Raw genomic sequence first — 26,894 nt, 5'->3', positions numbered from 1 at the left:
CCTGCGTTTAAAATAATTTTAATGATGCTTCCATTTCTTCCTCCTTAGGGAAGTAAATGACCTCGATCACAAGTTTGACTTCTACAGCATTTTATTGGAACTACTCTATGAAGTGGACCGGTGAGATTTTACTTAGCTGTGTTGAGAATTTTGAAATAATTAAAAACAAGGCCTGCGCTGACGACTTCATGTTTGAATGCCTCCGGTGCAAGTATCAGAAGATTTGATTGAAGTAATTCTAATCTTTCCAATTTGTTGTTGTTATCAATTCTTTAATTGATTGGGATTGACTGAAACCAATATGGTGGCTACGTTGAGTTTAACAGAATTTAAGGCACAGAACACGGTAGGAATACCGCAGAAACATTCAACACTTACGAGTAAAAGATCTGATATGACAACTGTCAAATGCGAACACACTTTCTGTCGTTGTTGTTCTCTTCATAGAAATTGTGGAAAATTTATGACACCGAAGGAAATCATTCAGCCAATCATGCCCATGACAGTCAAGAAGAGCAACCCAGCCTAATCCCACCTTCCTACACTAGGCCCGTAGCTCAGCATGTTACGGCACTTCAAGTAGGCAGCACAGTGGTTAGCACATTTGCTTCACAGTTCCAGGGTCCCAGGTTCGATTCCCGGCTTGAGTCACTGTCTGTGCAGTGTCTGCACGTTCTCCCCGTGTGTGCGTGGGTTTCCTCTGGGTGTTCCGGTTTCCTCCCACAGTCCAAAGATGTGCAGGTTAGGTGGATAGCCCATGCTAAATTGCCCTTAGTGTCCAAAACGTTCAGGTGGGGTTACTAGGTTATAGAGATAGGGTAGAGGTGTGGGCTTGGGTGGGGGGCTCTTTCCAAGGGCTGATGCAGACTTGATGGGCCAAATGGCCGCCTTCTGCACTGTAAATTCTATGATTGTGTGGTGGGAGTTTCTGCTCCTATCTCCCTTTCAGGCAATGGGTTCCAGATCAGAATGTTTCCTCATCTCTTCTCTAATCCTTTCAACAATTACATTAAATCTATGCTCTCCAGTCTTTGAGCCCTCTGCTGAAGTAAATAGGTCAATCCTATTTACTTCATCTAGCCCTTTCATAATTTTATAACCCTCAAATAAGTCACCTTCCTATGCTGCAAGGAAAACAATTCAACCTATGAGATCTTTACTCATAGTTACATTTTTCCATTCTTCCAGTCTTTTAGGTGCCTCATGTTTACAACTTCTCAAGCTGTCCAAGAATGTTAACATGGATCTAACCATAGGAATTTCTGTCCAACATCTACTCCATTGAGGCAGCCTAAAGTCTTTTACTTTATACCCCATTTCAGTAGTGGACCTGGGCGCATTATTGACAACCTTATGGCCCTGTAAAGATTTACTTTGTCTTCAAATACCCTTTAAAATTTGAGTTCTTTGTCTAAAACATGGCATTAAATCCGACTTTAAAATCATGCCATTAACTTCCTGAGCCTTCACACACATCTTCTGTCCTTGATCAATCCAGGCTTATATCATCCTTTCTTTATCTCACCCTCGGCCATTCCCCTTGACTGCTTTTGTAACTTTCTTCCATTTCATACGCCGACTAACCTCAGGGTTTCCTTGTTCGTTTTGGCCTATTAATGAAAATGAAAATCGCTTATTGTCACGAGTAGGCTTCAATGAAGTTACTGTGAAAAGCCCCTAGTCGCCACATTCCGGCGCCTGTCCGGGGAGGCTAGTACGGGAATCGAACCGTGCTGCTGGCCTGCTTGGTCTGCTTTAAAAGCCAGCGATTTAGCTGAGTGAGCTAAACCAGCCCTTAATGGGCTGTTCCTAATGGTTTGATTGCTAATCATACAATTGTATTTCAAGGTTGTCCACTAAAGTAACTTATTTTCCACTTGCACACTGATTAACAGCAAACATCTTAATTAGGCGAGGTTAAGTTAAAATTCTAGCACAGTTTTGTCATCTGGTTAGTTGATGTAAGTATTTATTCAGTGGCTCTACCACTTTTGCAAAGGCCTCATTGATAATGACCCCTCTTTGGGCTAGCTGTCTCCACTAAGAATAGTTATTCCATCAATTTGTTCCCAGAAAAATGAAACCTGAAATGGTTTCCAGGAAAACACAGTTTCCTGTCAGAACATTTTGACATCAATTTTACAATGAATTGTGCTCAAAAGGATTAATAGATTATTTGAAGCAAGTTTTGATTGGAAAAAACTTCTCATTTGCCATCAAAAGCACTTGATTAGCCAGCTTTTAACACCCATGATCCTCCTATGTCAGGAGTCATCAGACCACTCCAGCGTTAAAAGTCATCACAGCTTGTTAAATTTATAGAAGTGATTGTTGGTGTTCAAAAGGGATCATGAGGATATCATTGAGGCTTCCTACATTTTATGATGGGAAAATTTCGAAATTATTTTGAAGGCTTACTTTCAAAAGTTTTCCCAAGGGATTCCCTCGCTCCTTCCATTAACGTGGCACGTTTTCCACTTTATTCCGATCATTTGTGACTGTCTCCTCACTGTCTCTGCTGTTGATGCTGATTCTGCCACTGTTACTGCCACCTCCCTGTCCACCACTGTTACCATCTCCAACGCTGCTGCTGGTACCGCCGCCTCTGCCCCCACTGCTGCCGACTTAGCCTCCACCGTTGCCCAACTGCCACCAACCCCCTCTGCCACTGTTGCTACTTTTTCTGTCACTGATTCCACTGCCTCTTCTGCGTTGTGGAGTTTGCTATTGTTTCCACTGCTGCTGCTACAGACTCTGCCAGGGTGACCAACTCTGGGGGAAAAATGAAGTGCTGCTTCAGCAGAGGCAATGGGGTGGGGACGGGGAGGGAGATTTCTGGCAAGACTGGCAGAGAGGTCTGTCATTCACCCCCACAAATTCCATTTCTCCCCTGGCCAGTGGGTGAAAGAGAGGTGGAAAGTTGGCAGATAATGGTAAGGCATGTCTTAATGCTACAATGATGTGGAGATGCCGGCGTTGGACTGGGGTGAGCACAGTAAGAAGTCTTACAACACCAGGTTAAAGTCCAACAGGTTTGTTTCAAACACGAGCTTCCGGAGCACTGCTCCTTCCTCCGGTGAATGAGGAAGGAGCAGTGCTCCGAAAGCTCGTGTTTGAAACAAACCTGTTGGACTTTAACCTGGTGTTGTGAGACTTCTTACTGTGTTAATGCCACAAGCGATACATTAAGGGACAAGCTGAAATTGTGTTTGGAAGATTTGTGCAAGTTTGTTTAATGTACTGTTCCTTGGGATCCATGTGCCCCCACTATAATAATCTCTATAGCGGTTTGTGCACTCACCCCACATTAAACAATCTACACACTGCAGGCATACACTGCATCAATTGGGATTTGGAAAAACCTGGGGCTGGATTCTCCACCGGCGCGATGCTCCATTTTGCCGGCAGCCAGGGGTTTTCCTGACACCATGGGGTTGCCCCACAATTGGAAATCCTATTGACCAGCCGGCGTAATGGAGCATCCTGCCGGCGGGGCGGAGAATCCAGCCCTGATGTCTGAAACTTGGGGCGATATTTTCCCGGAAGTCAGGAAAGGCTGATGGCGGGTGGGAAAAATGGCGACTTGCCGATGGCAATGGTAGCTTTTCCTGCCGTAAAATAATGCAGCACTTAGTACCACAGATTTTCAGCCACAGATTCTCCGCCATATCACTGTCAGGATGGCCTCTGACTCACCCGCCCTGCTATCACCTCAGCGTTGCAATGATCGGGGCGACACATTTAAAGGCCGCCCAAGTGCACACTTTGCAGGATGCCAGGAAGTGACGGCTGACAGGAGCTGTGCCCCAAAATTCTGCCCTCAAGGTCCCAGCCCTCCAGCAAGGTAATCACAGACAACAGGAAGTGGCAGAGAACAGACTGCCTCAACCTTCCCTGATGGAGTTGGGGATGCAGCAAGACATCACGGCAGAATTGGAAAGGTAAAAAAGCTCTAATTGCACAACCTGGGCACGGGTGTTAAGCACTTGCATATAATGTTCACCGCTGTAAATAAAATCACACTAATTGTACCTTTCCTATTGCTCCTTGATCTGATGAGCTGTGCTCCTGACCTGAAAACGACTCTTGCACAAGGAAAAGGCAAGGTGCTCAGGCTAGGGACCCCTCCATATTCTTTGTACAAGGTTCCCAGCACTTTGGTTGTGTCCCTTTGCAGTGACAGAACACATCAGTCATGCCTGTATCTCGTATGGAATGAGGATGTCTTCCACAATGTACAGGGCTAGCATCACTCATTCCAGTCATTGTCAGTGTGTGCTCTCTGCCCCCTTGAGATGTGGCTGGCCTCACATCCCATCTGCATTAGCCTCTGGTGACACTGAGGGTGCAGCTCACAAAGGATGCTATAGGATCAGGAGAGGTGAAACTTCCTCACTGCGCCGCCATGATATGACCCTAGTCATTGAGAGCAGGCGAGCTGCCGTCAACCAGACAGAACCTCATCTTCAGCATTCCTAAGGTCTGCTCTACCAAAGTACGAGTTTCAGTATGAGCCTCATTTTATCTTGTCTCAGTTGCCTTCTTTGACCTCTGTGATGAATGTTATCAGTAGCTGATATAATGGTACCTTACCTTTAATGCATTGGCCCTTTAAGACCGGGCTTGGAACCTTGGGAGACTCCGCCTCTAGCTCCGCCCCCAGGAAACGGTGTATATAAGATAAGGCTCACTCAGGCAACATGTGATGAGCACACTTCTCGGCTGCTGTACAGTTCTCAGATGATTAAAGCCTTTGAATCATCTATATTCTCTCTTGTGTCGTGATTGAGGGTATCTCAATCTCCGCACAGGCATCATCAGTCATGTCATAGAGTGGGGAGCCCTTGTCCCCGAGGAGTCAATCCTGCAGCCTCTGTGGACCCTGAATCATTGTCAGGGATCTGGAAGCAACTCAGAATGTAGGTGTTGTGTAAACTCCATGGAAATTGAGCACATACCTGGAGGATGTGTTTGGTGAACATTAAGCGAGTATAAGTCCTCGTGGTTCATGTGGTTCTTTGCCTGACACCCTGGAGATCTGAATGCCACGTGAATGCAGTCGATGGCACCCTGCACCTGTGGAAAGTTGTCGATTTGTGCAAAGCCCATCACTCTTGCATCCTGGTTTGTTTGATCCCCATCAAAATGAACAAGGTTGTGTTCCCTCGCAAAGATTGCGTTCTCCACCTCCTGGATGCACTTGTGTGCGGAGGCTTTTGAAATTCCGCAGAGGTCACCTCTGGCGCTCTGGAAGGAGTCACTGACTTAAAGGTTGAACCCTGTTGTAACTTTCAGTGACACTGGCAAGGGATGCCCTTCATGTCACCATGGTGCCAAATCCTGCCAAAGGTGGCAGATGGAATACAATGTTGACAAATGTGAGGTTATCCATTTTGGTCGGAATAACAGCAAACGGGATTATTATTTAAACGATAAAATATTAAAGCATGCCGCTGTGCAGAGAGACCTGGGTGTGCTAGTGCATGAGTCACAGAAGGTTGGTTTACAGGTGCAACACGTGATTAAGAAGGCAAATGGAATTTTGTCCTTCATTGCTAGAGGGATGGAGTTTAAGACTAGGGAGGTTATGTTGCAATTGAGGCCACACCTGGAGTATTGTGTTCAGTTTTGGTCTCCTTACTTGAGAAAGGACGTACTGGCACTGGAGGGTGTGCAGAGGAGATTCACTAGGTTAATCCCAGAGCTGAAGGGGTTGGATTATGAGGAGAGGTTGAGTAGACTGGGACTGTACTCGTTAGAATTTAGAAGGATGAGGGGGGATCTTATAGAAACATTTAAAATTATGAAGGGAATAGATAGGATAGATGCGGGCAGGTTGTTTCCACTGGCGGGTGAAAGCAGAACTAGGGGACATAGCCTCAAAATAAGGGGAAGTAGATTTAGGACTGAGTTTAGGAGGAACTTCTTCACCCAAAGGGTTGTGAATCTATGGAATTCCTTGCCCAGTGAAGCAGTTGAGACTCCTTCATTACATGTTTTTAAGGTAAAGATAGATAATTTTTTGAAGAATCAAGGGATTAAGGGTGATGGTGTTCGGGCTGGAAAGTGGAGCTGAGTCCACAAAAGATCAGCCATGATCTCATTGAATGGCGGAGCAGGCTTGAGGGGCCAGATGGCCTACTCCTGCTCCTAGTTCTTATGTTCTTATGTGACCAACCAGTTCCCTGAATTTGCGTAGTCTTCGGCACTGGTTCTCGGACATCTGACGGTATGTTAGGCGAAGCGCCTCTGGCGATGGCTCTCTGGGATTCATGCTGTGCATGTGGATCAGGTGCTGCCCCACCCCTTTCTATTCATGGTTCTGCTTTTGCCTTTGGCGAGGCAGGTGCCTCCGTTGACACTTTCTTTTTCCCTCCTACCTATGAGCGAAAATGACCACGATTTCACTAGGTTTCACGTTCCATAGATTCGCCTCGCTGCAGTATCAAAGAGAGAGACCTGACGGTTAGCTCTGTCTCTTAAAGACCACTTGAGCATTTTACGGGTTGTGTGTATATGTTTCTTACCTCCCCCGTCATCTTGTTTCATTCCTTTTCAAATGGTGGTCAGCAACTTCCGTTTTGATGAAGAGTATGCCTGAAATGTTTATTTGCCTGCCTGACCTGTTGAGCATTTCCAGTAATTCTTGAGTTTCAGGAGCTGCAGAATTTTGTTGTTTGCTGCAGGAAGAGATTGTTTCTGGATATTCATTGATGTATGTAGACCTTTAAGGGTAGTGAACTCCTTAATGCAAATGGTATCTCAACGAATTGTACAATAACATAGCTGAGGGGGTTGATGTATTTTGTTATCACTGTATTACGAACACTTGGAATGATCTGATTAGCCTACAATCCTTACAGTGCAGAAGGAAGCCATTTGGCCCATCTAGTCTGCACCGAGCCACTGAAAGAACACCTGAACCTAGGCCCCTTCCCTACCCTGTCCCCATAACTCCATAACCCCACCACCCCACCTGACTGTTGGACATTAAGGGGCAATTTAGCGTGGCCAATCCACCTAACCTGCACATTTTTGGACTGTGGGAGGAAATTGAAGCATCTGGAGGAAACCCACACGGTAGGCTAAACAGTTGGCTTGTAATGCAGAACAAGGCCAGCAGCGCGGGTTCAATTCCCGTACCAGCCGCCCCGAACAGGTGCAGGAATGTAGTCACTCGGGGCTTTTCACAGTAACTTTTTTGAAGCCGACTTGTGACAATAAGCGATTATTATTATAGGCACAGGAGAATGTGCAAACTCCACACAGACAGTCACCCTGTGCAAACTCCACACAGACAGTCACCCGAGGCCGAAATTGAACCCGGATCCCTGACGCTGTGAGGCCTCAGTGCTAACCACTGTGTCACTGTCATTCTTGCACAGCAGAATGATAGCAGTGTGTCAGTTTACTGATCTGGTGTTTGACTGTTGTGATTTAGCTTTGTAAGCACTTCCCTGCAATGCTTAACTTTGAATCTTGTGTACATGGTTAGTAATAGTGGAACAATAACAAGCTGGGAATTTGTAAAACTAGCGAATGATCATTATTAATTGATATTGTATATTAGTGATTATTCAGATACAATACATTTATTTGAACATTTTAATCCCTTAATACTTTCTCTCTCAAAGTAATATGTTCCAACCATACCTTAAATGTAGAGTGTTTGATTCAATTTGAAACTACAAGATGAAGTAATGAAATATGAGGGTGGGGTTTAAATTCATGGGTCAGAGTCCCCCAAGTTGTTCGCTTTTGGGTCCCGAACTCACACCAACATGAAAAGGCACAAACGCTGCAATCTTCTTATCCAAAGTGCTTAATTATCCATGAGTCATGTTTGCCACCCAATTACCAGCATTGGGCGAGGGAAGGAAGCACGATCAAGGCAGAAACGGATCTTATTTGAAGGGCAAACTGCAGCCAACAAATTGTCAACATAATGGAGGCACAATGAGAGCAGTGGGCAGGGATGGCCCCTGTGCCAGCGCAGTCCTTTCCCACTATTCAGCCGATTTACTGGAGGTCCTGCGGGAGATGGTGAGCACATGCTAGAACATGCTCTTCCCTGCCAGCAGTAACAGGTGGGCCCCAAGTCTGATCAAGAGGGCCTGGCTCGGGGTCAACAGAGGAGCGATGTTGAGGACCTGGACGCAATGCTGAACAGACTACAACAACCTTATTGGGTCTGGCAGGGTGTGCTCCCTGCAAGAGTGACATGGTGACACAGTGGTTAGCACTGAGTCCTCACAGCGTCAGGGATCCGGGTTCAATTCCGGCCTCGGGTGACTGTCTGTGTGGAGTTTGCACAGGATGACTGTCTGTGTGGAGTTTGCACATTCTCCCTGTGCCTGTAATAATAAACAGATGGTTTGCTCCCTGGTAGACAACACCAGAGTGCCAAGGAGAGGGGTAACATGGGTGGTGCAGCTGCCTTTTGGAGGTGCCCCTCCTGGCACCACCATGGCGAGATTGGCAGCCACAGGCATCTTGGGCCCAGGCACGTACTAATGATCAGCATGCCTCCCTCCGTCTCATCCTCTGCCACAAGGGGAGAACCTCATCCACCGCCAGAGAGGCTGCGACTCTAAGGGATGCCGTCTGCAGAGGCCTCTGTTTTGGTGATGCCACTTTGTGGGTCACATGGCTGTTTATAATATAAATGAAAGTTTACTGCCAAGTCATTAAAGCACTAGAAACATTGTGTGCGTTTCCATGTTGTACTGGCGATGCTCCAGAGAATGGGAAATGAGGTCTGGCAGAGCGATGGAGTTTGTTATTGAAGATTGTGTCTGATCCAGAAGCTTCTCTTTACCCACTCCTGTGTCCCTTTTGTCCAGGAGGTTGTCTCTGCTCTGCCAGGTGCAGCTCCTCATCACTGGTTGGGACAAACTCCTTGAAGCTTGATAACATTTTGCCCTTCCATAGTTTAAAAAAAAATATTTTATTCCAAACACATTCAACAAAATAACACAAGCTTAACATCCAATCAAAGTATACAGTTTGTACATTTTCGCCCTTCCATAATTGGGAATGGGTTGTGCCATCTGCATGATCCCGTCGCCCCCTCAAAAATAACTATGGCCATTCCTATACTGTCTGGATATAGGACATCGCAATTTCAACAAACAGATTCACAGTTTTGTTAACCACAACTGTATGAAATTTACAGAGGGGTCGAGTGGTAGTTTCTATAACTGAATGGAGGAAAAGATTTTTGATTGTGCCTCCTGATCAAAAAACTGATGCCAATGGAAATAATGGCTTTCTGTGGCTGAATGGCAAATTGGCTCCGTAACTACTTTCTGGAAAGTACAGATTTCGAAGTCAGAATTGAAAAGTTGTGATTAACCCCTCTCACGGCAATCCCCCACACCCATTCCCCAGCACTGAGCAGAAATATTGGCCTTAGACAAAAAGGCATGCTGCCCACCCCTACTGTGCATAAACTGTGAGCTGCAAACATACGGTGTGATTCAGTGGAAAAATGTCAATGTTTCATTTTGGGTGGGTTTGGCGGGGTGTTTCGTGTCGGCCGCATTGGCGAGATCATGGCCCATATTCAACTACACTTAGTCCCAAAAATGAGCACCCACTTGAATCTCGACATGTCTGGCTCCTTCGTTGTCCAGGCATCAGAACCACATTTTCACAGCTCACCATAACACAAGTGACAACATGGGCCTCATTGTATTGGATTTCTGCCTTGGTCTCTGGCCTCTGCATTGCTGGCATCAACCATGTCCTTAGGGGGTATCCCTTGTCCCCCACGAGCCAACCGGTCATCCTGGGAAGGTCCTCAAAGGCACCGGGTGACTCCGAGGTGGTGGTCGCACATGATCTGAGCATTCAAGGAGTGGAACCCTTTCCTGTTAATATAGGCACTCCCTAATGCCCCACTGCTCGCAGGGCAACGTGTGCCATCGATCTCCCCCTGGACCTGGGGCATCCCAGCGATGGCGGCGAATCCTGCAGCCCGGGCACCTTGGTGGGCCTGGTTCAGGTCGAAGGTGACATAATCTGATACCCGGGCATACAGAGCATCCGTCACCTCTGGGAAACATCTGTGGGCTGACGATTGCAATATGCCACACAGGTCCATGCTCGAACCCTGAACTGACCCGGTGACATTGAAGTTTAGGGCTGCAGTAAACTTCACGGCCACCGGAAACGGGTGCCCTCCTCCGCGAGGGCAGGGTACCTGTGCTGCACTGTCTCTCCGTTGAGATGGAGTCTTCTGTGACATATGCTGTCTGTCAGTTCATGGAAGATCCAACGACGCCTGTACAGTTTGGGCCATTGTTGGCCTCCCCTTCTGTTCTTTTCTGCAGCCTGATGGATGGCTGGGTCTTCAGGGTGTACGGCGGCCCCCTGCACATGTGGTACCGCCTCCAGCCTATGTTGGAGTGTTACATTCTACGACATCTGTCTGCCTTGGCTGCTGCAAGCACAGCGAATCCCCCAGGCTTTCCACACCCTTACCATCCAGTGAGCCAGTTGTGCTGGCAAACCTTGCTCTGCACACTCATCAGGAGCCCCTAGACCCAGACTTCTAGCGATACCGTTAGGGAAACCGTGCTCAGCTGCCCTCTGCTTATCCAGAAACCTACCCTTTGGTCGCGAAAGGGTCCCCAGTATTGAAGCCCTGCTCTTTACTGTGTTATTATTGGCAGCTGCCACTATGGCGCTGACATTCCTAGAGCTCAGGTACACTGTTCAGGCATCAAAGCTTGCTGGATGTGCAGTCCACGCAGACATGGCACCTGGGTCTTCGAGGAGGCACTTGAGAACTCAGGAGCATGAAGTGCTCTCATGACTAACGGGGCTAATCCCTCATTTGAAATAACCTTCAGCTGTGAAGCCAGAGGTTGCTCACAGTCAAAGGGGGCGAAATTGACTTTCAGGATAGAAGACATAGCAGGGCTGTGTCCTGGAAAGGTTTGGTCGGACAGACAAGCTGCAGCTGTGGTTGCCCCTGTTCTGGGTCTCCCACAATATTTAAAGATGACTTGAAGGCCTCACCACTCAAAGCCCCTCAACCCTCCCCGACCCAGTGACAACCCCAACTCCACTGAAGGGACCCCACCATCCCCACACACTCGGTCAGCAGCTCCGGTGTCCTTGAGCTGCATGCCAACAAATGGAAAAGGCTACTCACCTCACTTTACTCGGTAGCCATTGCGCCTGCTTCCCGTTTTTGTACAAGATTATTAAACAATGCCCACGTGATTTCCCGCTGGGGAGTTGGGCCATTCCAGGAGGCCGCGGCATTCAACTTCAATCTCTTTAATGAGATTGAAATGAATGTGAATTAAGGTTAATGATATTCTGGCCATTGTTTTGGCATGATCCGGAACTCGTCATCGAAAGCAGGCCAGTTGAATCGCAGAATGGTTCATGCCAGACACGAATCTTGATTTTGCCCCCCTCCTACTATTCAGCCAGTGCTCCCGGATCTGCGCCAGGTGCAGTGCAGTTGCTGAATCGCGCCCTTTTGTCGTGAAAGGATCCCAAAAGGGTAAGATTAATCATACCCCCACAAACAGAATGTTCAGGGCCAGAATTTCGTCCACCTGCAGGTTTTTTGGTGTAGGGAAAGGAAATGTGAAATTAAAGGGGGACAGAATTCTCTCTGGGTTTCCACCGACACAGTGACTTTATACTGGGGTGGGCAAGGCCTTGTCCAGGAAGCTCAGTATTGCCCCAATTAAGGTCCTTTAGTCACCAATCAGAGGCTGGATTCTCAGTTCATTGATTGTTGATAGGCTTGCTAATGCGCCTATCAGTAACCAAAGTGAAACAACTGCCTTCGAATGGATGTTTAAGGTGGTGGATGAGGTAATGAACAAGTAGACTTATTTTCCTGGATGGTGTCGAGCTTCCGAGTGTTGTTGGAGCTGCACTCATCCAGGAAAGTGGTGAGTATTCATCACCCTCCTGACCTCTTCCTTGTAGATAGTGGTCAAAATTCTCAATTTCTGACCTCTTGTAGGCACAGTATTTATATGGCTGGTCCAGTTGAGTTTCTGGTCAATGGAGATGTACTGCTATTGAATTTCATGGACAGTGGTTAGAATATATTGTTGGAGATGCTCTTTGCCTGATACTTGTGTGGTGCTGATGTCACTTTCCATTGAACCGTTGTTATGGATCCCAGCAGATGTTTAATATGGGACAAGTCAGATCCCAGAGTGTAACTTGGCTTGATAGACAGTGCCTTTTTTTTTTACGAAACCATGAAGAAAAGTTACTGAACATATTTAAAGGAGCCTGCTGATGAACTTTTAACACAAAGAATAACATATTTATTGAAACAAAAAAAATGAATTGTATTACATTGCACTGAAAGGTTGGAACATACAAACACAAGATGATGATTCAATTTCCCAATATTGCTTTACATAGCAATATCTTCACAGTCACATAAACCAGTGAAGAGTTACTATTAGCTTTATGCAAAGGTTCATTGCTTTGAAACTTGCAGACGCGCAAATCGTTGTCTTCTGGTAAATTATCACACAATCACTTGATGCTTCTCGCCCAACTTGTACCTATCCCCAAGAATACCCTAAACCGCACCCCAAACACTATTGCTTCAACTGCTGAGCAAACACAAAAGTTCCCTGAAGTCAGTTTCCCAGTAGGCTTGTATTGTTTCCTATCCGAGATCTTAAAATTTCTGTCTTCCACTTCTGTGGCACTCGCTGAACTCTACCCTGTCATTCTGTATCTCTGTGTCACTTGAGCACTGACACTAGGCAGCAGTAAGGCTTTTCGACTTTGCTTTTGACTCTCCTAACTCTCGACTCCCTAATTTCATCCCTTGAACCTTAGGGGTTGTAAAACTTCACATAGTATATATTGAATTTAACAGTCATACATTGTTCATTAGACAGCCCAAGCCTGAATATTTCCAAGACTGATCCTGATAATTTTTGTATGTCTGCATTGGGCTGAATTTTGCATGACACACCATCCCCCAAAAAGTTGTAAAGAGTGGCATGGCAGGCATGCCCGCTTCTGGCAGTTATTCCCAGTCCTGGTAACGTTAACCCGAGCAGGGAGAGGTTGAGACAGGGATCCCGCTCTTCTCTCTATTCACCCCAATTCAGGTATTTGAAAAGATTTTTCCGAGCTTTTCGGAGGGGGAGGGTGGAATTTTGAAGGGGGTGCACAGGTTTCAGGATGTGCCTGTATCTAATTGCTGAAGGACGGTTGGTACAGAATCAGTGAGTGGGTGGGACACTCTGGATTCTGCTCTCTTTCCGCTGTTTACACTTGGCCTCTGTAGTGCTCCATCCTGTGACGCGCCAGGTGATTGGCGCTTCCGCAGATGCTTCTTCTCCAGTTTGTGCATTTTAAGGCAAGTGATTCCCATGTGTTGATGGAGATGTTGCATTTATTTAGGGAGGCTTTCAGAGTGTCATTGTAGTGTTTCCTCTGCCCTCCAAGTGATCGCTTGCCATTGCAGAGCTCAGCGTAGAGCACTTGTTTTGAGAGTCTTGTGCCGGGCATGCAGACAATGTGGCCCGCCCATCGCAGCTGGTCAAGTGTGACCAGTGCCTCGATACTGGGAATATTGGCCTCACCCAGGGCGCTTACGTTGGTACGCCTATCCTGCCAGTGGATTTGCAGAATTTTGTTTTAACAAACCATTTTATTGAGGTATTTTAGGCATATAGAAAAAGTGACATTGTACAGTACAAACAAAAAGAAGTCAAGACACAAATTACAAATTAAACATAGTGCAAACCACAGCTCTGTTCACCCACGGACATGCCTCAATATCCCTCTACTCTACCCTAGCGCCCTCCCGGCTGACACGTACTCCTCTGCGAAGAGGTCAATAAATGGCTGCCACTTTCGGATAGATCCCTGCCAATACCTCCTGAGTTTAGGACACGACCAGAACACGTGTACATGATTAGTCGGCCCTCCGGCGCATCTAGCATACTTGACCTCCAGCCCGAAGAATCTGCTCATCCGGGCCACCATCATGTGGGCCTGCTGCACGACCTTAAACTGGATCAGGCTGAGCCTGGCGCATGTTGCGGTCGTGTTTACTCTGCTCAGGGCTTCTGCCCAAATATCGTCCTCCAGCTCCTCCTCCCACTTAAGCTTCAGGTCCTCGGTCTGCGTATCCTCAGCTCCGATTAGTTCCTTGTAGACGTCTGAAACTCTACCCTCGCCCCGAGAAACTACCCTGTCCTGCCTCCCCTTCGGCGGGAGACGTGGGAAGAACGGCACCAGTCTGCGTACAAAATCCCTCACCTGCAAGTATCTAAAGTCGTTCCCTCTCGCTAGCCCGAACTGCTCCTCCAGTGCCCTCATGCTCGGAAAGCTCCCTTCCAGGAACAGATCCCCCATCCTCACAATCTCCGCCCTCCTCCACAGTCGATACCCCCCGTCCATGTTCCCCAAATCGGTGGTCGCTGCAGATTGGGGTCGACACCGATGCTCTTAACTCCCCTACATGCCTCCTCCACTGGCCCCAGATCCGAAGAGCCGCCACCACTATCGGGCTGGTGGAGTACCGTGCCGGCGGAAGCGGCAGAGGCGCCGTGACCAGGCTGCTAAGCTATGCCCCTGCACGAAGCAGCCTCCACCCGCTCCCAAACCGACCCCGCACCCACCATCCATTTCCTTATCATCGCTATGTTGGCCGCCCAATAATAGTTGCTGAAGTTCGGCAACGCCAGCCCCCCTTCTCCTCTGCTCCTTTCAAGCATTACCCGTGGGGACTTCCCTGCCCATACAAATCCCAGGATAATTTTATTCAGCCACTTAAAGAAGGACCGCGGGATAAAGATGGGGAGACACTGAAAAACAAACAAGAACCGCGGGAGAATCGTCATCTTAACAGTCTGCACTCTCCCCGCCAATGACAGCGGGAGCGCATCCCACCTCCGGACCTCCTCCCTCACTCGTTCCACCAGTCGGGACAGGTTGAGTTTATGCAACCTGCCCCAGTCCCGTGCCACCTGAATCCTCAAATATCGGAAACTCTCCCCCACTAGCTTGAACGTCAACCCCTTCAGCCTATTCTCCTGCCCCCTCGTCTAAATTACAAACAACTCGCTCTTAGCCATGTTCAGAGAACCAGCCAAGTTCCCTCAGGGTTGCCATAATACCGTCCATCCCCATCATTGGGTCCGATACATATAACAGCAGATCATCCGCGTATAACGAGACTCTATGTTCCACTACCCCCAGACCAGCCCTTTCCAGCCCCAGGAAGCTCTCAGTGCAATTGCCAGCGGCTCTATGGCCAGCGCAAATAGCAGAGGGGAGAGAGGGCAGCCCTGTCTTGTCCCACGGTGCAGTCTAAAGTAGTCCAATGTCGTCCTGTTCGTCCTTACACTCGCCTCCGGGGCCTGATACAATAGCCTAATCCAGTCGATGAAACTCGCCCCGAACCCGAACCCGAACCGTCCCAGTACCTCCCACAGATAATCCCACTCGACCCCGTCAAAAGCCTTTTCAGCATCCATGGCTACCACTGTCTCTACCTCCCTACTCATAATAATCACATCATAATCACAGTGAGCAGCCTTCTTACATTGGCCACCATCTGCCTCCCCTTTACAAACCCGGTTTGGTCCTCCACAATTACATCCGGTACACAGTCCTCAATTCTGGTCGCCAAAATCTTGGCCAGTAACTTGGCATCTACGTTGATCAAGGAGATCGGCCTGTATGACCCACAGGCCTCCAGGTCCTTATCCCGTTTCAGAATGAGCGAGATGGTGGCCTGCGACATCGTCGGGGGTAAACTCCCTCTGTCTCTTGCCTCGTTAAAGACCCTGACCAGCACCGGCCCCACTATCCCGGCAAATTTTTTGTAAAACTCCACCGGACACCCGTCCGGCCCCGGGGCTTTACCCGACGACTGCATGACCTTCAGCCCCCCCAATACCTCTTCGATCCTGACCAGGGCCCCCAGTCTGTCCACCCACCTCCGTCCCCACTCTTGGGAAGGTCAGTCCATCCAGGAATCTCCTCGTTCCCCCCCTGGTTCCCTGGGTGGTTCCGAAGTGTACAGCTTCCTATAAAAGTCCCTAAAGACCTTGTTCAGCCCTGCTGGATCACCCACTAGATTGCCTTCCCCATCCACTACCCTCCCTATTTCCCTAGCCGCTTCCCTCTTCCTCAGTTGCAGCGCAAGCATTTTACTGGCCTTCTCCCCATGCTCATAAATCGCGCCTTTTACCTTTCTAAGCTGCTCTACAGCCTTGCCTGTAGTCAGCACCTCAAACTCGTCCTGCAGCCTCTGTCATTTCCCGAGTAACTCTGTCCTCGGGGATTCCGTGTAACTCCTGTCCGTCCGTAGAATTTCCTTAATCAGTCGGTCCGTCTCTGCCCTATCTGTCCTGTCCCTGTACGCCCGGATTGAAATCAGCTCCCCTCTCACCACTGCCTTCAGTGCCTCCCAGAGCACCGCTGCCGAGACTTCTCCAGTATCGTTCACCTGCAGGTCATTCTGTATGCCTCTCACACATCGCCTCATCCGCGAGTAATCCAACTTCCAGCCTCCATGGTGGGCGCTGAAAGCTGTCCTTACAAAACTGCAGGTCTACCCAGTGCGGAGCATGGTCCGATATGGCAATTGCCGAATGTTCTGCCCCCACCATTCCGGCCGGCAGGTCCCTACTCACCACAAAGTAGTCAATTTGGGAATACACCTTGTGGACGTGGGAGTAATACGGGAACTCCCTCGCCATCGGCCGGCTAAATCTCCACGGATCTGCTCCCCCCCCATTTGCTCCATGAACCCTCTCAGTTCCTTTGCAATCGCTGACAACCTGCGCGTTCTTGAGCATGACCGGTCCAGGCTCGGGTCCAGGATTGTATCAAAGTCCCCGCCCAGGATCAACTTACACGAATCCAAGTCGGGGGTCTTCCCCAGCATCCTCCTAATAAAATCCACATCGTCCCAATTAGGGGCAAACACACTGACCAGGACTACTCTCACCCCTTTGAGCTGACCCCTCACCATAACGAACCTGTCACCCCCATTCACGACTGTGCCCTCCGCCTCAAATTGACCCCTTTTATTAATCAGGATCGCAACCCCCCTCGTCTTAGAATCAAGCCCCGAATGAAAGACCTGACTGACCCAGCCCTTCCTTCACTAACCTGGTCTGCCACTTTCAGGTACCTCTCCTGCAGTAAGACTGTGTCCGCCTTCAGAACCCGCAGATGCGCAAACACACGCGCCCTCTTCACTGGCCCGTTTAACCCTCTAACATTCCAGGTGATCAGTCTGGTTGGGGGGGCATTTCACCCCCCCCCCCTCTTTTCCGATCACCCATCCCCTTTCCTTGGCCAGCCCCCCCAGCCATATGTCGCGCCTCCTCTGGCCCGCCTCCTGGCTGGCTCCACCCATGGCCTCCTCACTGTTACCATGCCCAGTTTCCATCCCCGTCAGCAGAACAACCCCCCCCCCCAACACAATCCTATCACCTAACCCCTGCTCTAATCTAACTACATGGACACCCCCCCACCTCGGCTCCCATTGACTAGCTGCACTCAGCTCGCCTGGGGCTTCCAGCCTCGGCACCAGCCCGTCTCCCACCCATTGTTCCCAATCACCCATCCCCCGACCCCTCCACACTACTTCCCCAGATCAGCCCTACTTAAGCAAACACTCTATACAAGTCATAAACAACCCCCACAATAGAACAATTCAAGTTAAACAAGAAAAAAAAGATAAGAAATAACAGGCACTCTTCAGTCCTACCCATACAGACACAGAAAAAGATTGCACAAGTTCCCCATAAGCATCCATTTTAATGCAACCCTTTTAACTGTTTTCTTTATTAATTCCCCCCAACCAAACCCCAACTCAGCAAAGAGCCCAAACAGGAAACATTCAGGAAAACCACGCAAAAAGCACGCGAAAACAAGAAAAGAAAGATACATCCCAAAACGGGAGAGACACCACATATACTTAAAAGCTCTAACATGAGTCCAAACGTCCTCAGCTCAGGGCCAGCCCTTGCTTCTTAACGAAGTCCATCGCCTCTTCAAGTTCCTCAGAATAGTGGTGCTGACCCTTATACATAACCCACAGTCGCGCCAGAAAAAGCAGCCCGAATTTCACCTTGTTTTTATACAGTATCTCCTTCACCTGCCTGTAGTCTCCCCTCCTCCTGGCCACCTCTGCGCTCAAATCTTGGTACATACGCAGAGTGATATTGTACCAAATACAGCTTTGTGTGCTCTTTGCCCATGCAGCACTCGTTCCTTGTCCAGGTACCTGTGAAAGCGTTCCAACATCGCTCGTGGGGGACCCCCTTGTTGCGGCTGCCTCACCTGCACTCTGTGTGCCCTGTCCACCACCGGCGGGCGCGGGAACACCTCGTTCCCCAGCAACTTCTGAAACATACTCACCACAAATGCGGCAGCGTCTAGCCCCTCTGCCCCATCCGGGAGACCCACGCTTCTCACGTTCTGCCGGCGAAATCTGTTGTCCAGGTCCTCCAGCATTTCCAGAAGCACTTTTTGCTGGTTGCTCAGCGTCCGAATCTCCACATCCGCCACCGTTTGAAAGTCAGCCTGCTCCTCCACTGACTTCTCCAACTGCTGGAGCTTCTCAGCCTGATCATCCAGCCTTTTTCCCATCCGATCAATTGACTTCTGAAGCGGCTCCAAGTTGTCACGCTTCAAAGCAAAAAAGCCCTCCTGCATAGTCTGCAGCAGCTGCTCCATTGTGGGATGGGCTGTTGGCTCCTTGCTCTGAACAGCAGCCATGCTGGTCTCTCTCACAGCCTCCGCTGTGCCCTTACTCAACCACTTCTTCTGCTGTTTACGGTCCCTCCGGCTTCTTAGGTCCATACAATTCTGTATGGATCCTGTGCCTGAGTACTATTGCTTTCCAGTTCCGCGCTCAAAAGCGCACAAAAGTCAGGTGAAAAGGTCCAAAAGTCCGACCGAAACGGGAGGCTCCAAATGTGCGACCTACTCCCTCATAGCTGCCACCGGAAGTCGGATTTGCAGGATTTTGCGGAGGCAACGTCGGTGATATCTCTCCAGGGATTTGTGATTTGTCTGCTGTACATTGTCCGTGTTTCTGATGCATACAGTAGTGTGGGGATCATGGCTGCTCTGTCGACCATGAGCTTGGTGCTGGATTTGACGTCTCAGTCTCCGAAGACTTCACTGGCACATTGGAGTCGATGCTGGATTTCATTGTCGATGCTTGCTCACACCGAGAGGAACCTCCCGAGGAATTTCAATCGTAAGGGGAGTAGACAGGCGTTCCTGTGGTCGAAAACGAGACTCTCGAATGGTATGTTGCCTCCCGGGTGCTCGGGTCAGGGATGTCGCAGATCGGCTGCAGGACATACTGAAGGGGGAGGGTGAACAGACAGTTGTCGTGGTGCATATAGGCACCAACGATACAGGTAAAAAACGGGATGAGGTCCACAATCAGAATTTAGGGAGTTAGGAGATAAGTTTAAAAAGTAGGACCTCAAAGGTAGTAATCTCAGGATTGCTACCAGTGCCACGAGACAGTCAGAGTAGAAATTCAAGAATAGTCAGAATGAATACGTGGCTTGAGAGATGGTGCAGGAGGGAGTGGGTCAGATTTTTGGGACATTGGTACCGGTTCTGGGGGCGGTGGGACCATTACAAATTGGATGGTCTACACTTGGGCAGGACTTGAACCAATTACCTAGGGGGTGCTTTTGCTAACACTGTCGGGGAGGTTTTAAACTAATGTGGCAGGGGGGTGGGAAACAGAGGTCAGTAAAGAGGCAGCAACTAAAGCCAGTAAGGTACTAGATAATAAACTCAATGTGACTAAGGGGAGGAGTAGACAGGGAAGAGATGATGAATGCAAAGGGACAGGTGGTCTGTGGTGCATTTGTTTTAATGCGAGAAGTGTAGCAGGTAAGGCAGATGAATTTAGGGCTTGGATTAGTACCTGGGAATATGATATTAGTATTTCTGAGACTTGGTTGAGGGAAGGGCAAGACTGGCAACTAAATATCCCAGGGTATAGATGCTTCAGGAGGGATAGAGAGGGAGGTAAAAGGAGTGGAGGAGTTGCATTACTAGTCAGAGATGATATCACAGCTATGATTAAGGAGGGCACGATGGAGGATTCGAGCACTGAGGCAATATGGATAGAGCTAAGAAATAGGAAGGGTGCAGTAACATTGTTGGGACTTTACTACAGGCCTCCCAAAAGCGAGCGTGAAGTAGAGGTACAAATGTGTAGACAGATTATAGAACAATCTAGGACCAATAGGGTGGTTGTAATGGGAGATTTTAACTTCCCCAACATTGAATGGGACTCATGTAGTGTTGGAGGTGTAAATGGAGCTGAATTTGTAAGGAGCATCCAGGAGAGTTTCTTAGAGCAGTATGTAAATAGTCCAACTCTGGAAGGGGCCATACTGGACCTGGTACTGGGGAATGATCCCGGCCAGGTGGTTGAAGTTTCAGTCGGTGATTACTTTGGGAATAGCGATCAGAATTCCATAAGCTTTAGAATACTCATGGACAAAGACGAGAGAGGTCCTAAAGGAAGAGTGCTAAATTGGGGAAAGGCCAAGTATAACAAAATTCGGCAGGAGCTAGGGAATGTGGATTGGGAGCAGCTGTTTAAGGGTAAATCCACATTTGAAATGTGGGAGTCTTTTAAGGAAAGGTTGATTAGAGTGCAGGACAGACCTGTGAAAATGACGGGTGGAATTGTGAGACTAGCTAAGATGAAATAGGAAGCATACATAAGATTGAGGCGACTCAAAACTGATGAATCTTTGGGGAATATTGGGAAAGTAGGACAAATGTCAAACGCGCAATAAAGAGGGCTAAAAGGGGTCATCAAATATCTTTTGCTAACAGGGTTAAGGAAAATCCCAAAGTATTTTATTTGTATATAAGGAGCAAGAGGGTAACTAGAGAAAGGATTGGCCCACTCGAAGACAAAAGCGGGAATTTATGCATGGAGTCAGAGGAAATGGGTGAGATTCTTAATGAGTACTTTGCATCGGTATTCACCAAGGAGAGGGACATGACGGATGTTGAGGCTAGGGATGGATGTTTAAATACTCTAGGTCATGTCGGCATAATGAAGGGGGAGGTTTTGGGTATTCTAAAAGGCATTAAGGTGGCCAAGTCCCCAGGACCGGATGGGATCTATCTCAGGTTACTGAGGGAAACAAGGGCCAAAATAGCTGGGGCCTTAACAGAGATCTTTGCAGCATCCTTGAGCACGGGTGAGGTCCCGGAGGACTGGAGAATTGCTAATGTTGTCCCTTTGTTTAAGACGGGTAACAGGGATAATCCAGGGAATTATAGACCTGTGAGCTTGACGTCAGTGGTAAGCAAACTGTTGGAGAAGATACTGAGGGATAGGATCTATTCACATTTGGAAGAAAATAGACTTATCAGTGATAGGCAGCATGGTTTTGTGCAGGGAAGGTCATGTCTTACAGACCTAATAGAATTCTTTGAGGAAGTAACAAAGTTAATTGATGAGGGAAGGGCTGTAGATGTCATATACATGGACTTCAGTAAGGTGTTTGATAAAGTTTCCCATGGCAGGTTGATGGAAAAAGTGATGTTGTATGGGGTTCAGGGTGTACTAGCTAGATGGATAAAGAACTGGCTGGGCAACAGGAGACAGAGAGTAGTGGTGGAAGGGAGTGTCTCAAAATGGAGAAAGGTGACTAGTGGTGTTCCACAGGGATCCGTGCTCGGACCACTGTTGTTTGTGATATACATAAATGATCTGGATGAAGGTATAGGTGGTCTGATGAGCGAGTTTGCAGGTGATACTAAGATTGGTGGAGGTGCAGATAGCGAGGACTGTCAGAGAATATAGCAAAATATAGATAGATTGGAGAGTTGGGCAGAGAAATGGCAGATGGAGTTCAATCCAGGCAAATGCGAGGTGATGCATTTTGGAAGATCTAATTCAAGAGCGGACTATATGGTCAATGGAAGAGTCCTGGGGAAAATTGATGTACAGAGACATCTGGGAGTTCAGGTCCATTGTACCCTGAAGGTGGCAACGCAGGTTGATAGAGTGGTCAAGAAGGCATACAGCATGCTTGCCTTCATCGGACGGGGTATTGAGTACAAGAGTCGGCAGGTCATGTTACAGTTGTATAGGACTTTGGTTAGGCCACATTTGGAATACTGCGTGCAGTTCTGGTCGCCACATTACCAGAAGGATGTGGATGCTTTAGAGAGGGTGCAGAGGAGGTTCACCAGGATGTTGCCTGGTATGGAGGGTGCTAGCTATGAAGAAATGTTGAGTAGATTAGGTTTTTTTCATTGGAAAGATGGAGGTTGAGGGGGGACCTGATTGAGGTCTACAAAATTATGAGAGGTATGGACAGGGTGGATAGCAACAAGCTTTTTCCAAGAGTGGGGGTGTCAATTACAAGGGGTCACAATTTCAAGGTGAGAGGGGGAAAGTTTAAGGGAGATGTGCGTGGAAAGTTTTTTTACGCAGAGGGTGGTGGGTGCCTGGAACGCTTTGCCAGCGGAGGTGGTAGAGGCGGGCACGATAGCATCATTTAAGATGCATCTGGACAGATATATGAAAGGGCGGGGCACAGAGGGAAGTAGATCCTTGGAAATTAGGAGACAGGTTTAGATAAAGGATCTGGATCGGCGCAGGCTGGGAGGGCCAAAGGGCCTGTTCCTGTGCTGTAATTTTCTTTGTTCTTTGAATGGGAAATGACCAACATTGTCCAGAGGATTGCCGTGGATCATGATGGCTCAGGCGCAGTTTTATGTGGCAGGAGCGGGCTTGTGGAGAACATTTGTTTTCCGGATGTTTAGTCTGAGGCCCATTCTCTCATATGCCTCGTGAATGCATCGATGATGGTTTATAGCTCGGCTTCTGAGTGTGCGCGCACATACGTTGTCCTGGCCTGGAGGCACGGAGTTTGAATAGTTTCCTGCTTGCCTGGTAGGTTAGTTCCACTGCAGCAGGGAGCTTCAGGGTGATGAGGAGGTGTGACGCTGCGAGGAAGATGGAGAAGAGCGTTGGTGCGATGTCACAGCCCTGTTTGACCCCAGTTTGCAAACGTATTGAGTCTGTGGAGGTTCCATTGGTGAGGATCATGGCTTGCATGTCATCGTGGAGCAGGTGGAGAACGGTGACTATTTCTGCGGGCAGCCAAATTTGACAAGATGCTCCACGGTCTTTCACGGTTGACGGAGCCTTTGCGAGATCGAAGAAGGCCATGTACAGAGGTCGATGCACTTTTCCTGAATTTGTCGCGCGCTGAAGATCATGTCCATTGTGCCTCTTGATGGGCAGAAGCTTCACTGAGACTCAAGAAGGAGCTCTTCAACCACTGGGAGGAGGCGGCTGAGGAGGATTCTCATGATAACCTTCCCTGTGGCGGAAATCCTTTTGTAATTTCAGCAGTCAGACCTTATTTTGAAGATGGTCACAATTACAGCGTCTCTTAGATCATGCTCTCTTCCTTCTGGGCATGAGTGATGAGATTGTGAATTCTTGTCAAGTGTACCTCTACATCGAAGCCAGAGGCCGCCTTGTTTTTCAGCTGTTGGATGGCTTTTTCAACCTCGCGGTGCGCTGGGGTTGCGCTGAGATGGTGAATCCTCGGGGAATAAGGGCTATCCCTTGAAGGTATGTCTAGTTACCCCTCTATGGCAGTATCAGAAAGGCAAAGAAGGGGTTCAACAAATACCACCTGCTCAGCAGAGCAACCATTTAACAGGCCATCAGGCTTCTGAAGATGCAGTTGTGCTGCCTGGAGCAGTCGGGTGGTGCTCTGCTAAACTCGCCTTGAAGAGCTTCAGCAATTGTGGGGGCCCGACAACCCTCTCTTTGTAATGGCCCTCCAGAGAGGTATGGACCTTGGGGATGGTGAGACCTTGGAAGCTGAGAATTCATTGGGAGAAACAAAGAGGATGGATGAGGAGAAAGAGGCAAAGGGTGGCAAAGCTGAACAGATAGGTGCCCTGCTGCTTATTGAGGTGGCCTGCTCTTAAATCCTCCAAGGGGAATACCTCCTTTCTTTCCCTCATGGCCTCCAACGCTGGAACTAAGATCGACATTGAGGAAGTGAGAGGCAGTCCTGCTCTGGGTGCCAGGTCTCTGACCCTCCGGTGTCATCCTGTGTTGTTTTCCTCTGGTACTTTGGAAAGCTTTTGGCACAATCAACAGATTTCTCCCTTGGGACGACCATCAGCTACGGAGTGCCTACATGTGTCTCACCCTCTACCTCTGTTCCCACCCTCGCTGTGTCTAACTGGACAGGAAACAAGTTTCCATATTAATTTATAGGTTTTTCACTCTGAAAATTGTAACTTTTTAATCAGTTTTCCAAATTCGTGCCCCTGTCTTATAAAGCCAGTTGGGAGCCTGCCCACGATTAATTCACTCAGGGCAGCTCCCCACCTGTGGTGGGAGAACTGTCAGCCAATTGGTCAATCTGATTGGCCAGCTGCTCTGTGGCCTAAGCAGCGCCAGGAGTAAGTGGCGGCCATTGCTGGATCTATGGAAGAGGGGTTATAGAATCATAGAATTAAAATAATTTACAGTGCGGGTGGCCATTCGGCCCATCGAGTCTGCACCGGCCTTTACAAAGAGCACCCTACTGAAGCCCATGTATCTACCCTATCCCTGTAACCCCCACTTAACATTTTTTGGACACTAAGGGCAATTTATCATGGCCAATCCACCTAACCCGCACATCTTTGGATAGAGGGGGAATTGAAAGTAAGTCTGCGTTATTGACAGTGCAGGCAGGTCCCAGCAAGGGGCTGGCTCTGAGAGGCCCAGGGGAAGGTTTGGGGGGGGGGGGGTGATGGGGTTAGTGCCGGGCAGGTCCCAGCAAGGGGCTGGCTCTGAGAGGTCCAGGGGAAGGTTTGGGGGGGGTTAGTGCCAGGCAGATCCAAGCAGGGGGCTGGCTTTGAGAGGTCGAGGGGAAGGTTTTGGGGGGGGGGGGGGGGGGGGAGTGGTTAGTGCCAGGCATGTCCCAGTAAGGGGCTGGCTCTGAGAGGAGAGGTCCAGGGGAAGGTTTAAGGGTGGGGGGAGGGGGGGTTGACTTTGGGATGGATGCCTCTGATGATGTCCACTCGAAGGAGGTCTCCTCCCCCTTTCCCAACACCAGCCCACCAAGTAAAAAAAAAAGTGCCCGGGGGGGGGTAACCTGTTTGCCGCCGCGGGCCTGCACCTGCCCTTGGATTAAATAATGGTGAAGGTGGCACTTAAATGGCCAATAATTGTCCCCCAACCAGTAAAATGGGGACAGATTGGGGGTGGGTGGGTGATGGTCAGATAATAAGTTGCATTTTATGTGCCCCTCCCCACCCCCTGGCATTTATACATTCTGGCGGCCGGCCATAAAATCCTGCCTTAGGGCAGTACAGTGGCGCAGTGGGTTAGCCCTGCAGCCTCACGGCGCCGAGGTCCCAGGTTCAATTCCGGCTCTGGGTCACTGTCCGTGTGGAGTTTGCACATTCTCCCTGTGTTTGCGTAGGTTTCACCCCCACAACCCAAAGATGTGCAGGGTAGGTGGATCGAACACACTAAATTGCACCTTAATTGGGAAAAAAATGAATTGGCTACTCTAAATTTATTATTTAAAAAAAAAAATCCTGCCCTATCTGTTGGTGCAACGTGCCATTGTGATTGGAAATTAAATGGAACACAGGAGGGGTATTTGTAGAACTGGGAGTACGAGGAGTATTTGTAAAACTGGGGGGTAGGAGTGCTGTGACAACGTCCCATCCTGCGACAAAGAGAAAGGTAGACACCATTCTTACCTTTGCTGTCTGGTGAGATTCATGGAACTTCTCCTGGCACAACACCCATGTCTTTGGAATGATGCTTCCGGCATGGACATTCTCAGTTCCCTCCTTCCAGTCTGGTTGCAGTCATCCTCAATGTCCGCTTTTGTCATTTGTGGAGAAGAGGACACGCTTCCTGACCTCATTTGCTCCACAGGGACTTCTACGTTGCATCATTGATCCTGGAAGTCTTTGCCAGGCAACATGTGTTACGATTGTCCCAAATCCTCGCAACTTTTATTTCACTTTTTATCTTGCTTTAAGAGACTTAAGATTACTTTGAATAAGTGATGTTCTATCAAACGTCCTGTCCTCCAAAGCTGTCATTCAGTACTTCTAACATACTCTCAGGTCATCTGTGAGATACACAAAAGAGGCCTGACCATAGGTTTTTTGTATCGCTTGAGTCAGGCATGCTGTCCCAACCGCTCCCACCTCTCTTTGCTTAATCCTGTACTTTACTGAGAGGATCAGACATACTTGCCTTTGTTTTGTCTCTTCTCGCTCATTCTCTGCCCATTTTCTTTTTGATCATGAAGTAGGATTTGCATCTGAAAGATAAATGTGCCTGATCTCTCCACAGTATTGGACTTGCCTGTGGTTTCCAGCATTTTCTGTTATCTTTGATATTGATCGCACTCTTAACGATTCCTTTTTTGGCTCGTTGCCTATTTTTCTCATACTCAGGTGAGGTGCCTTGGGATGTTGTGCTACATTAAGGCACAATATAAATGTAAGTTGCATATTTGTAGTAACCTGTAACAGTGTAATTTGCTTATTTGATGTTCTGTTGACAAAACCTGGCTGCTGTCCTCCATGTAATGAGGTGCCAGATCTGTAAAGTGAAGTTGCAAATGTTGACAAGATGGAGTACGTGTCAGAGTATTTTTATTAAGAGGAGAAATCCATGCTAATAAATAGATGCTGTTACAGACCAATACATGTTTATTACCAGGCAAATCCGATTATGTTTGTGAGCTGTCATTAATTTATTTTGTAATTAGATTGTGTCCTAAAAACCAGATTCTGAGTTCAAGATTTTCACTTTCTAGGCAGCTACTTTATAGCGCAATCCACCAAGATAATAAGATTTGTTA

The 26,894-nt window shown here is 48.4% G+C and overlaps 1 protein-coding gene across 1 annotated transcript in view; it reads left to right on the top strand.

Annotated features, from left to right (window-relative positions):
* LOC119963211 overlaps positions 1-26,894 on the top strand; it is a 680,876-nt gene that overhangs the window by 64,585 nt on the left and 589,397 nt on the right. Inside the window, exon 4 of the mRNA XM_038791968.1 lies at positions 49-120. Coding sequence (XP_038647896.1) covers positions 49-120 — 72 coding nt within the window. The remainder of the gene's footprint in view (positions 1-48; positions 121-26,894) is intronic.

The sequence above is a fragment of the Scyliorhinus canicula genome, chromosome 3 (genome assembly GCF_902713615.1).
Source record: "Scyliorhinus canicula chromosome 3, sScyCan1.1, whole genome shotgun sequence".
NCBI lineage: Eukaryota > Metazoa > Chordata > Chondrichthyes > Carcharhiniformes > Scyliorhinidae > Scyliorhinus > Scyliorhinus canicula.
Note: the sequence above shows the minus strand (reverse complement) of the source record. Positions and strands in the feature narration are given on the sequence as shown.